Here is a 14,462-nt window from a genome sequence, read left to right as displayed (position 1 = left end):
TTTAAATTTAAATTCATATCTGTGATATCAGGTTCATACCATGTTTGTTGCTATCGAAAATAGACCTGTTTAAATGTACTCTATTGCACTTATTTTCTTAAATGAACAACAACTCAAAAATCTGAAACTTGACATTTAACATTACATCTCTTCCTCTATTATTATCTGTCCATTTTGATTTTGATTTAGTATTTACAATGCTAAAAACATTTGGTTACAAGGCAAAATTCAGTGTAACATAAGGGTTTCATAGTTAAAAATCCATATGTGAAACAGAATGTGTTGATTCTATAATATTAATTTCATAGTGGATTAATAGTGACATTTTTTCTTTTCAAATTATATCTATTCACATCCATTTCTGTCTTTATAGCAGTGAAAATGTAACACTTTAAGTACTACTTGAAATGAAAAATACTTAAATTCCAGCTTAATTTTTTTTATGACCTTGTAATCAGCTTAATGGATTTCAGATGTTCATTTTTGAAAATATTGTTTATGTAAGATAAAGTCAGTGTCAAATCTTAGTGACAACAAAGAGCAAACAGCAGCCCTTTTGAGGGTTATGGAGTTTTGAACCTAGGTAACTAATATGGCCTTTGATTCAGTAGTATCTTCTGAAGATACGTAGCTCTACTAATAGACATTGTACTAAAGGTACTACAGAACAGGAGGGATATGTTTATGTACCATCTCGAATCTTAGTGATCACACAAATAGATTTTCTCTATGATATTCATGAAGTTTAGTTCAATCAGATTGCACACCTGTTGGCATTCTTAAGATCAAAGTAATAAATGACATCACCCTAATGAATATCACCTGGAGCATTTGAACATTTTTTAAAAATCATTTTTATTTGCTTTTTTTTAATCTTCAATTTTTTACTTGAGTAATATAGTAAAAAAATAGTAAATAGTAAATGTACATTGCTAGTGGACTCTGCTGACTGACTGCCATTCAAATCTCACCAGGCTCAAGGTTGACTCAGCCTTCCATCCTTCCGAGGTGGGTAAAATGAGGACCCAGATTATTGGGGGCAATATGCTGACTCTGCAAACCGCTCAGAGAGGGCTGTAAAGCACTGTAAAGCGGTATATAAGTCTAAGTGCTATTGCTATTGCTATTTCACAAGGCCTTCTGAAGAATATTCGTTGCAAGGAAATTGTAGGGTAGAAGAATAGCAAAATAAATTTCTGTTGCATGATATCTAAAATAGTCCAGAGATTCTGAAAGCTAAAGACAGTCTTAGTCACTGATGAATCATATCATATGAGAAATATGATAGCTGCTTTATCATGAATCCCAAAGATCAAAATGGGAGAGTTTGGGGTTTCTCTCTCTCTCTCTCTCTCTCTCTCTCTCTCTCTCTCTCTCTCTCTCTCTCTCTCTCTCTCTCTCTCTCTCTCTCTCTCTCTCTCTCTCTCTCTCACACACACACACACACACACACACACACACACACACACACTTTTAATAAAATTATATAAAAGTTTAATACACACACAAGGAGGGAGGGAGGGTGAGAGAGAGAGAGATTGATTGATTGATTTTCAGGACTTTTTTCAACTGTTTATGACTGACTTTTCTTGTTTACATTTTCAACAAAAATTTGACAGGCCTTTATACACTAGACAATTTCCTTTGCATCATGTAGCATCTGGTTTTTAAACTTGCCATACAAACTTAGATATATCCTTTTGACACTTTCAAATAAATCATAGAAATTCTCCCCAGCAATGACACTGTAGTTTCTCCCATCTTAATTTTGAAATAGTACACAATTAGAATTGGACATGACTGGACAGGGGAAATGTTTACCTTTTTAAATATTTGTCATGCTGATACTTGCCTATTTTATTTTCTTCTCCATTTGAAAACCTGTTTTATTCAACAATTCTGTTCAATTCCTTATTTTCATATTTTTGTTAAAATGCTCATTTTTCTTTGTTTATAACTTTTAAAACCAGCTGGTCTACCAACTTCTTTTAATTTAATGTTTCAATTCCCCTAAAGGATTTTCCAAAATCAAGGCCAAGTCATCTGCAAAAGCCCTTGACTTATAAATTTATTTTTAAATCTTTACTCCCCCATCCCCACTTCTTTTCTTATGTTTAATATTTCAAGGATCAGAACAAGCAACAGATGAGACAGTAGGCATTCCTGTCTTATTTCTTTTTACATCTCACAAGGTGCTAGAGTTTAATTTGTATCTTCCAAAGAAAACCTTTTTTAAAAAATATAAAGACATGAAAGAATGTAATTAAAATATTTCTGTAATATATACTTTTTTCAGATTTTGAAGATGATGCACAAAATACTGCCTTAGAGGAGAAAGCCACTCCAGCTCCAGAAGCTTTAAATATTCAACCTGCAACCAACAACACTTTACAAGTAGAACAAGATAAATGTAAAGGTGTGTCTAATATCTATCTGTCTGTCTGTCTGTCTGTCTATATATCTATCTATCTAATTTATATAGTCACCCATTTCATAGAACAAGGAACTCTCATGTGTTTGAAAATCATTAAAAGCTTCCTTAGCAATTTTTATTTCAATACTAGTCCAAACAGCTTCCAATAGGTTGACAAAAAATAAAAACAGAAGCTCAGAGGATAATGTGCTGCATAATTGCAGGTTAACTTGAAAACTCAAGGTTATTTAATATTAGCTGTTTAGACTTGTTTGTGCAACACAGCTGTGTGTAGTAATTTCAGCCTTGTAGATAAGCTTAGCTCAGGTGTGTTTACCAATAAAAGAAATATTCTAAAGAATGATTCAGCATATGAGAGTATGTGGTTTATTTACATGTTTATTTTCTGATGCGATGACCAGGATATAATTATAATATAAAAGGAATTCACTTTAATTGTTTTAACATGTTTTGAAATATTGTGTTTCCCAGATAATGGTCCCTGCAAGCACATTTGTAATATGGTGGAAGGGGAAATTGTGTGTTCTTGTTCACTTGGCTTTGTCCTTCTGTCCGATGGTATTTCCTGTGAAGGTAAGTTTGTTGAAATCAAAATCCTTACTTCTCAGTTTTACCGATTGAAGGACCTTTAGACACTGTCAGAATGGTTCTATTGTTTTATTTAGTTGAAAAGATAAATATACCTATGAAGCTTACATATTATATCCCTAAATTTTGGTCTATTTATTTTACAAATAGTTGTAAAACAATTCAAGCATATGCTTTACCTTCATTTACAATTCTCTGGATTCATTGCATATTCTAACTGGTCTCACTATGAAAGTTAGTTCCTTCACTGGGCAAAATATACGATTCAATTTTGCATAATTTGCAGGGTGCTTCCATGCGGGTGTCTCCTAGCGTGCCTAACAGAAAGGCAAGAAACACTTATTCTATATATCTTTCCTTAATGGATATTCTGTAATAAGAAAGCACGGGAAGATTTCTATTGCAAGAAAGGGTTAATTAAACTGCTCTTTGAATGGGCAGGTTAGTTGCTTCTTAAAAGACTCTGGTGGAGCTACTTTACATCTTCACTCTCAACCTATCCATACATGGGATTTGACCATAAATGTACTGAAAATGTAAAATATGCCACTAAAATCAATGTGATATTGTACTTCTGCTAAAGTTTCTTCTTGGTAATTCCCACCAACACTCATACGACAAGCTACTGTATATAAACAGCTACTCCCTTTTAGCACAGGTGATGTTACTTAGTTTGGTATTGAAACATGTTTTTAAAAAAATCTCCAACAACCACCAAGCAGTTTTACTTACACAATTTTTATTTTCCCACTTTTAATGTTAAAAGTGTACATATCCATAGATACATATATACCAGGGGTGGGTTCCTGCCAGTCCTAACCTCTTCTATAGATTCCACAAATCTAGAATGCCCTTTAGAACTGGTTCCAGCTCCCTCCCCCCGCCCATCCACATATCACAAGAGGAAGAGCGAGAGGAGGAATTCTGAGAGTTGAAGTCCACAAGTCTTAAAGCTGTCAAGTTTGAACAACCCTGGGTTTTTTTTCTAAAGGGGTTAGGGGTGCAAGGGTCTTGTAACTTGACAGCTTTAATACTTGCATGCTTCAAATGCCAGAGTTTCTGAGCCAACATTTTGGTTGCTAAGCAAGAGCCTTGTTAAGTGAGTTTTACCACATTTTACAAGTTGGCCATGCCCACAAAGTCACATGACTGACAAGCTACTCCCACTTGGTCACATGCCTGACAAGCCACTCCCACCCAGTCACATGGCCAGGAAGCCACTCCCACCTGGTCACATGGTCAGCAAGCCACTCCCACAAAGCAGGCCACACCTACAGAAGATGTTCTAAAAAGTTTTGAAACCCACCACTGATATATACATACACATTATAAAACTTGGTCTAACTTTGTGATACTTTAACTCTTGTTCTGACAGTATTAGTAAAACGTCATAACATTTCTGGCTTATGTTAACATCATTGGTGTTCTTGGTTTATGGCTCTGTGCTACAAGGTAATTTTGAAATGTGGAAATGGTTCCTGTATTGTATTGTTTCCTATTAATTACATTATCCCGCTTTTCAGCCAGTGAAGCTCAGTGTAGCAGATAGCTAATACCAGTATGATCCCAGCTGCAGGGTGGGAGAATCAGTGTACTTGTTATGTCAGTGAAAGCTATTATATGTTTCCCTGGTGCAGAAACTGTTTGCATTTAGCATCAGTATACTGATTGTCTATAACTTTGGTTCTGATGACTGAATAGCTAAAGGAAGTAGTTAGTCAGGCTTTTAGGCAATAGCAAACATGAACCATTAGCTCTGGACTGAAAATAGTTTATGCCAACCCCAAAGAGGCAATAGACCTGCAAGGGTCTGAAGAAATTAAGTTCTTAATACTGAGATCCCAATGGGTTGCTTTTTTCTTGACCATTCCATTTGCTTTCAGTAATTAATAAAACCCTCAGATGGAATTTCTGTTAATTAATAGGAGCCATTTCCGTGCAGGTGTGGTTGAGTTGCCAACTGTGAGCAAAATGTGTAGATGCTTGGGGAGGGAGGGAGTCAGGCTATTTTAAGATATGTATAAGCTATATTTTATTTTTTTCCCATAAGTTTTTGAGTCACTGCTTCTGTAAAGTGCAGGAATGAAATTCTACATATTGCCTAAAGAGCAACGTAATTCTCTTTCTTCCATTCAATGCCCCATTTTGCCCTATAGTGGTTGCTCACATGACACTTCTAAAATCTACAGGGCAGGACTGTGCTTGGGCTTTGCTAGGGCAGGACTTCTTTGTCCAGCCACTTCACTTTCCAAACCAGGACAGGAAACCCTATACCTTTATAGACAAATGGTTGTCCAATATCTAAAATACTTCAGTGTTGGAGCCTCTACAACTTCTGGAGCCAAGTCATTCACTGTCCTTTCACCATCTTGGTAACTTGTCTCTAGACTTGCTCCAGTTTATTTTAAATTGAAGTGTGTAGAACTGAACCCAATAGTTGAAGTAAGGATTATTATTGCAAAACTAGCCCTTCTCCAATCTTCTGGGCCCTTGGCTGTTCTTCAGGACGTCTCAGAGATGCTGTCCTAAGTGGTAAATGAGTGACACTTCATCTGTAATTTTAACAATATTTCAAGGAAGTTGTAACTCATCATTCTATAAGTGATTAAGATATAATTCTATTATGAGCTCTGTTGAGTCAGCAGGCATAGAATCAAGACTAGAAACTAACTTTTTTTAAGTATAAGTATAATCTTTATTGTCATTGTACTTAAATACAATGAAATTGGTTCTCTAAACATTTAATTAAACTTTTATTTTTCCAAATATTTTATAATTTGCTTCTGCTTGCATTACTGGAAATGTATGTTCAATTTACACTGAAGATATGGAAAAATGTTCCTCATAGATGTTTTGTGGTTTTTACTTTCCTTTCGGCTGAAGCAAGTCCACATTTTGCATTTCCTCTTCCCAGCCAAGACCCTACATTCAGCTGAAATCAATCAACATGCAAGTAAAACCTGTGAAATTGCTTTGACATGTACATTTTCCCAGGAGAAGCTATTTATAAATCTTGCAGATGCAGAAAATAATTGGACACTTCTCTGTTTTCTTGTTTCCATATTTGAGTTTTGATTAAATATTCAAGGTCACTTAGGGATTCATTGTACATTCTATTTTCTTTCACCTGTAATCTCTGAAGCTTTTTGACAAACATTGTGGCTTGTGGAGGATAATCTTGTAGGTCAACCTTTCCCTGCTTGGTACTTTCCAGATACTTTGAAATTGCAGTTCAGCTGGTTGAGTATTATTGGGAATCAAAATTCTAATAGACTTGAAAGACAACAGAATGGAGAAAGTTCCTTTCCTTGGGGCAGGAAATCCAAGTGTCAGGATGGCTATCCATTGTTTGAAGAGCTCAAGAAAGGGCAATAATTATGAGATAATTGTTTCTGTTATCCAGCTGCTCTATCTAGTGGAAATCTGTTATTCTTGCTTAAAGAGTCTCTGTTTTCTTGTATGGTCATTCATAGAATTACGGGATGTTTCTTCTGCCCTGATATCTTTTCTTGATTACAGTGTTTGATTGCCTATTTTATTTCTTGCTGCTAAATGAGATTTCTACTACTTTTCTGCCTTTAACTTGATCTTAGATCTTTGCTGGACTGTGACACAATTATTCTATCTGTAAAATGTGCTGTTGGATGCAGAGTTTGTATGAGAAAGCATAATAAGCTACATTATGTTTCCTTCTGAGGCCCTACTATGTGTATGTCCATTGTGAAGTATATATTAAATTGATTGTGGGTTTAGAAATGAAAAGGAAATAACTGAAAGGTTTCTCTGATCCACCCTTTTGCTGTTCCTACCTTTAGATATCAAATTGTGCCATGTATTACAAGTCCTTCATGTGTAGAAGTTGTGGTAAGATCTTGACATTTGAAATGGAACCTAATAATTGCCATAATTTTGAATTAGATTGTATGTCCACCATATTGGTGTACTTCGTGCCCAGCATGTAATGATAACAATAAAACATTTCTAGGATTGCAAATTATACAGGAAGCTGGAAAAATAAAATGTGAGATATATAAGGATCCATACAACCTAATACCCATATGCTGCCAGTCACAGTAGGATCACAGACAAAGTTCATTTCTCATTAACACATGCTGGGCATGAAACATACCACTGCATACATACTACCTAATTCAAAATTATGGCAATGATTAGGCTCCATTTCAAGTGTTAAGCTTTCACTACAGTTCCTACTTGATAGTATAACATAAGTTATTCTTATGAGCTTCAAAGCATAATTTTTCCTTCCTACTCATTCCTGTGGTTCTTCCTTGGTTCCTTTGTTACATTATTCATATATGTCTTTTGTGTCCTGTGGTGACCAAGTGATTGCTTCGCTTGTGAAATTGAATTATATTTGCTATATAAATTCTGAATATTATTCTATATGTAATATGTGTGCTTGCATTCATACTTTTCTAAATTCTGTGTCCAATTACAGTAGTTAATTATATAACAACCTTGACTGGATGCATCACTCAAAGTAAAATTAAAGGTGGAACACCTCCTAGAATTCCCTATAAATTAAAAAATTGCAAACATTTGTAAAATTGGCAAGAAATTTAAAAAATGCAATAATATATTTTTTTCTTTCTGGACAAATAATTTCTGCTATATCTTTATGGAGTTTCCCCTCATGCTGTAGTAAATTTGAAAAAGGTCTATTCTTTGAGATATGATATGCTGGAATGTGGTCTTTTCGCAGATATTAATGAATGTGTATCAGATACTCATACTTGCAAAAGAGGAGAACATTGTATCAATACAATTGGATCATTTACATGTCTTCAACAACTCAGCTGCCAATCAGGATATGAATTTAGGGATGGTGAATGTGTTGGTAAGATTAGAATTAATTTTTGCATGAAAAGGATTGCTTTTTCAAGCAGTTTGTAAAGTTATTTGTCAAAATCTTGAGCTGAAGTACATACAGATTTTGAAGAAATGAAATTTAAAGTTACAATTAAATGTATTGTTTTCATGAAATTAAATGAATTATTTTGTGTAAACTCCCCCTCAAAACAACCTTTTAAAAGAAATGAATTGTTAAATAAAACAATATGTAGTAATCTTTGATCCCAGAATCGGATTTACACAATTTATGGTTGTGAAATAGATATTCCCCAAAATATTGTTGTAGCGGTTGAATATTCATTGTTGATGCTTTGATAATAACACAGGGAAAAAACATTCACTCAATTTTAGCTTGTAATTTTGTTTGATACTTTCCAGACAAAGTGGAAAATGCCTCTATTTATCTTACTCAATAGAGGTTACCAAATTTTGGGGAGTAGTTGTTGCGCTTTTAAAAATTGTCCATGATTTCACTACAGAATTGCTTTGTAATTATCAATTCTTATACAGCACAACAGGAATTGTAAATTCTTAGTAATTCAGAATACTCAAAACAATTGTGATACTATTCTCATATTGCAATCAAAGAAGGAAGGATCATAATAGCTACCTACTTGTTGCAATGCTTTCAATTGTCTTTGTAAGCAAGAAGACCCAACTGGTAGGAGTAATTTACTTTGTTGACAAATTCAAGCTTTCTCAGGAAACAAAAATTGCTACCCCTTCTTTAAGTTAATTCAATGGTCTGGATAAAAGCACAGCTTGGTAATTTTAGAATCTAGATTTAATGAGTATTATCTCAATTGTGAAGCATACAATTAATGCTGTTATATACGGTAAATTAACACATAGCCCACCCTTGAGAAAGGCTGGTGAGGCCAATAATCTGTATGCTATTCCCTTCCATGTTTTGATCAAACATTTTGAAGCAACAGTGAAAAGAAATAATCTATTTCGTGCTACTTTAGATACTTGCAAATATTGTGGGCTGTTTTTTTTAAAGTATTAAATCATTCCCAGCAGTGGGTACTGATTTTGTTTAGAGATGTTGAGGAGGTAGCTTGACCACAAAGATAATGATTTTGTTACATTCACATTTTCCTTAAAGTATTGGAGTAATACAAGTATTATCAGAGGACAAAAGTTATATTTAAGAATGGTAAAAAACAACAACACTTTGACAACTCTGACATAGAGATTTCCTATGTGCAACTAGTCCTCATTTAGCAACTATCTCAGACAATGACCACTAATAGTTATAATGGGGGATGAAAAAAATAACTTTGTGACCAATCCTGCATTTATGGCCTTCATGGGTGTGTAAAGCAAAGGAAAACCTGAAGCAAGAGCACAGTCACAGTTTCATTTAGCAACCACTTTGCTTAATGACTGAGTTGCCACTCCCAATTGTGGTTGTTAATTGATAACTACCTTATTTATAAGCATCCAGCAGCCACTTTTCATATCCTAGTTGATTTTAAATCTAGTGTATTAAAAATGACAAAACAGTTTTCTGTGTGGTTTTTCCAGTTAATTCCTGGATTCTGGGTCTACTATAAGCAATCATTATATTAAGCAATTTCTAATTATTTGCTGTCACATCCAGGCTCTTACTTCTGGTTTGTGATATTATCATATTAAGCTATGATTATGTGCCATCAAGCCAGCATCATTTCTCTACAATCCTACAGATGAATAATCTCCATGATGTTCTGTCCCTGAAAAGACGAAGAGCTGGAAGATGGGTTGCTGATTAAATTAAAGACCAATAGCAATGTATTGATATTCAATCCACTGTCATTAATGAGTGTATGAGTGCACCTATCACCATTGTAATGGAATCCATCCATCTTGTTGTGGGTTGTCCTCTTCTTGTTCCTTCTACCTTTCCCAGAATTAGAATCCTTCCAGAGAGCTATGCTCAAAATAGGATCATTTGAGCTTTGATATTAAGTATAGAAGGGTATTTGTTCATCCTTTATTTATTTTTTACCAAGGAGATCTGGAAATTTGAATAACAAACAAAAGAATTCAAATGTGACTAATACTTAAGTGCAAAAAGTATCTGACTTTGGATTTCTGCATCCACATTTGACTATATAGATACAGAACAATTAAAACTAGGACCATGCGTCTTCTGAATAGCTTTTATCCCAGAGCTATAATTGCACTCAACAATGAATTAAAGGGCCACCATCAGAGAGCTATTGGACAGCACTACTTGATCTCTTGTGTGGATGCTTGGGTGGTTTAGGGGCAGGTAATTTTTTGGGCGGGTGGGGATGTGTTTGGGGATTGTTATGTGTGTTGAGCTGAATGTCATGTGAATTTCATTGTATGTGTATACTATGTATATATGTACAATGACAAAAAAAGTAAAGTAAGTAAGTATAAATGTAGAAGGCTGGTTTTCTATTTTGTTGAATTTCCTTAAATGGACTGCATATACTTTTCCAGGGTTTTTATATGTCAGTATGGTGGATATTCTTTCCAAATGGAATGAAGGCTAGAAAAAGAATGATTGTTGCATCTTACATTTACTATTAGATGTTAATAGCACTTTGTATTGTTGCATTGCTCTTTATAAACTTACACATGTACATTAATCAAAAGATACCACAAGAGTTTTAGAAATAGGATAGCTAAATTGTTTCTTTTCTTTTTTTATATACAAAAGATATTGATGAATGTGAAAGAGGAACTCACAGCTGCAAGATAAACTTTGCATGTCAAAATACAAAAGGATCATTTTACTGTGAATCAAAGCAACGATGCATGGAAGGATTTTTACAAGATCCGGAGGGAAACTGTGTCGGTGAGTATTTTTATTTCTCAATTAATGAGTTCCAGATGCTATTCTATCACCTGCGATACATTTAATTACATTCAGTCATCTTTAATGTTATACTGTTTCCCCATTCTTAAATTAATTTTCTTTAAAATACAATAAAACAAGAAGTAAATATTAGATTTTTGAAATATTACAATTTTAACTATGGGCTAAATAAAACCCTATTAGTCTGGAATTTATTGTACAATAAATCAAAACCAAATGAACAGGAAAGGAAGAACAGCTGGAAGATAGGTTGCTGATTAAGTTAAAGACTGATAGCAATATATTAATATTTATTCCACAGACATTAATGAATGTACATCACTTCCTGAGCCATGTAAGGCTGGATTCAATTGCATCAATACTGTTGGGTCTTACACTTGTCAGAAGAACCTCTTAATATGCAGCAGGGGATATCATTCAAGTGAAGATGGAACCCGATGTGTTGGTAAGAGTCAGATGAAAGAACCTGGCAGTTGATACAGTTAGGTTTACCGTCTGTCTTTAATCTCATTTTCAAAGAGTTTTGATACATTTCTGTAAACATGCATGTTCTGAATTCCAACCAATACATAAAAGCATCTGTTGCAAATCTTTGTAGTGCTGGTAGAGATACATTCAATGTTCTTTGGCTTACACTGGATGGCTTTAATTGCCATCCAAAACAAATTGAGTTATATATACATTGCCTACCTGCTAAATCTTAAAATAGACCTCAACAGGTGAGAAACACACGTCTGCCAAATTCTTGGCAGTGAACAGTGTTACTGATTGCTCTTGCTTTCCACTAGGCAGTGTTATTCATCAGGAAATGTTGACATTTAAACTAGTGTTTGCCAAAATAATTATTCTTGTCCTTGTTAATGCCAACAAGGGAAATAAAATCTAAAATAATTATTCCTATGAATTAATATAAGACACATACATGCATCAATAGTATAGATGTTTCGGTGATTCATGCTTCTTCTGTTCCTTGTGATTTCTAAAAACTGAAGCAAGCATAACTCAGGCATACACTGAATCATGGGAAATGCCCTTTTATGGATCAGTAAGTTTTATTATAGAACACAGAGAATGGGAATAAAATAAAATAAAATAAAATAAAATAAAATAAAATAAAATATATATATAGGTCATCCAGGAACATGGATTTCGAATCGTATATGAACAATGAGAGATAAATTTTGCAAGTAACATAAAGTGAATATGGTGGGTTCCAAACAATTTTTTCAAACAATGATAGGAGACATTCAGTGTTGGGATTCAAAAAAATTTACTAGCAGTTCTGTGGGCATGGCTTGGCTTGGTGGGTGTGGCTTGGTGGGCGGGGCAGGGGAAGGATACTGTAAAATCTCCATTCCCATCCCACTCCAGGGGAAGGTTACTACAAAATCACCATTTCCTCCCAATCAGCTGGGACTTGGGAGGCAGAGAATAGATGAGGGCAGAGCCAGTCAGAGGTGGTATTTACCATTACCAAAATTTCCATTACCAGTTCTTCAGAACTGGTCAGAACCTGCTGAATACCACCTCTGGAGACATTAACATGAAAACAAGATTCAGTCCATTTTACAGTGAAGTACACTGGGCAAAAAGTTATCTATGTGTATTTGTAGGTATATCCCAAACATAAAATCTTTCCTCATTAGTCTGTTGCCTTAGAGCATTTTGTAATTCTCTAGTGCAAGGCTGTCAAAGTCCTGGCTTGCAGGCCAGATACGTCAAGTGCTGGCCACGCCCCCACCCAGTTCAGCAAAGGGGAAAATTCCCAATACATCATGTGACACCGTGATGACATAACTTTGACAGCCCTGCTCTAGTGCTTCAATATCCTTCTGGAGATACTGTCTGTGACAGAACTTTACACAATCTTTCAAATATGGACACACCACACACTTAACTAAAACTATTAATAATGTGCAAATAATTTCCAATTTAGGGTTTGTTTTTTCATCATATTCATCCAATGGAGTAATATCAACTACAATATTGAAACTCTTTTCTTCAACTCAGATCCATATTCACATTTGGAACAGTCTGTATTGTTCTGGTCATCACTTTTTTTCTCCCCTCCCTTTTTTGTGCATATTTTTAAACATTTCATTATTAGATAAAAGTATAGAAGAAGCAAAAAGTTTAAAAAGGAAAGAGAAGGATGCAAAGACAGAAGAAAAAATGACCTCTGTCTTTGTTTGCTGCAACAGAAATAATTCAATCCTAATCTTTTGTTTTACATTTCACATTTTAAGCCATTTCTATAAACTCCATCATCTCTACCATCCATTCTTCCATTGTGAGAATTAGTGTTTCTTTCCATCTTGGTGCATATAAAATTCTCACCATTGTCAACTTATATAGTAATAATGTTCCAGATTTTTTTTCAAATTCTTTATCTATCAAACCTAAAAGGAAAAGTTTTACATTTGTCTTAAGAATCTGCTGAAATAAAGTAGAAATCTGATCTCAGTAGTTATTGGCTACATTTCAAGTCCATCAGAGATTATTAAAAACTACCTTCTTTGCAGTTCATTTCTAACACATATTTGAAACTTCCTTATGCATTTTTGACAATTTCTCCGGTTTTAAATATCAATGACAACATCTTATAGAAGTTTTCTTTCAAATTATAATTCCATGTGAATTTCAATCCATTAGAGTACATTTTTTCTCATTGGCCAATCATTATACTTTAATCAAAGTTCTTTGCCCATTGGTTGATACAGTCTCTAACATATTTATTCCCTCCCTCCACCATACTTTAAATGAGCAACTCCAAGAAAGGAAAATAATCAAGACAAAAAACTGGACAAACTGTCTAAAACAATAGAAATAAAATTATGCATGACTTAGAACAGGACTCCTCAAACTTTTTAAACAGGGGGCCAATTCACGGTCCCTCAGACTGTTGTGGGGGGCAGACCAGCTGGGTGGATGTGCCTAGTCATGTGACTGGGTGGGAATGGGCAATTTAACACTCCTTTCAACAATGCACACAAATTAAACTTTAATTTGTTTTGTTCCTGGGGGTGTTTTATTTGCTTTTGTTTGCATATAGCTCTTTTGGTTGCCTTTTCTTTTTACTATATTTTTTTGCCCATTTTTTGCCTCCTGGGGTGTCTGTGCGCCAAAACCAGGCAAAAACAGTTCATGTTTTGGCCAAAAATGGCCTGTTTTAGCCCGTTTTTGGCCTCCTGGGGAATCTGTGCACCCTGTTTTTCACTTCCCCGGCCTCCAGAACATCTCTGTAGGACAAAATTGTTGGCCTTACCTTTCAGTTCTAGTCCAAGGGGCTTGCGAAGGTAAGTCCTGTACTCGGCCAAAGGGTGGGCAGGGTGATGTGGGTAGGGCAACCTTATAGTCCTGCATGGACTGGATTAATGGCTTCAGTGGGCTGTAGGTTGAGGACCCATGACTTAGAAAAAGTCGATATTACTTCTTTTATCTATGAAAAGCAGGTTTATATAATAGCTAGATCATGTTCTATTTAGGCTAGAGAAAAGAAGGTGCTTCTTTATACTGTCTCAATCTACAAAAGTCTCAATTTTAGAACAAGATTAGTAAGATTCATCTGACCCTAAAATTCTTGTGCCTATTTGATTGTTTGTAACCCTGAATTGGGTGAAATGGTGTATCATATCATAGGGAACAATTTTTGCTCAAATGAATTAGCTTACAGAATGCATTCAAAATTCAGGAATGAATTGAAACTTGGCAAAACTGTGGCTGCTTCAGGGC

General features: G+C 34.8%; 1 protein-coding gene across 1 annotated transcript in view; it reads left to right on the top strand.

Moving 5' to 3' along the window:
• Positions 1–14,462, top strand: part of FBLN2 (fibulin 2) — a 132,539-nt gene that overhangs the window by 100,517 nt on the left and 17,560 nt on the right. The window contains exons 8-12 of the mRNA XM_087709084.1: positions 2,297–2,416; positions 2,906–3,007; positions 7,746–7,880; positions 10,572–10,709; positions 11,032–11,175. Of these exons, the coding sequence (XP_087565210.1) occupies positions 2,297–2,416; positions 2,906–3,007; positions 7,746–7,880; positions 10,572–10,709; positions 11,032–11,175 (639 nt within the window). The remainder of the gene's footprint in view (positions 1–2,296; positions 2,417–2,905; positions 3,008–7,745; positions 7,881–10,571; positions 10,710–11,031; positions 11,176–14,462) is intronic.

Source organism: Thamnophis sirtalis, unplaced genomic scaffold (assembly GCF_051295495.1).
Source record: "Thamnophis sirtalis isolate CommonGarterSnake01/CBP01778 unplaced genomic scaffold, rThaSir2_p1.2 scaffold_3, whole genome shotgun sequence".
In the NCBI taxonomy this organism is placed as follows: Eukaryota; Metazoa; Chordata; class Lepidosauria; order Squamata; family Natricidae; genus Thamnophis; species Thamnophis sirtalis.
This window is presented reverse-complemented; position numbering and strand designations above follow the sequence as displayed.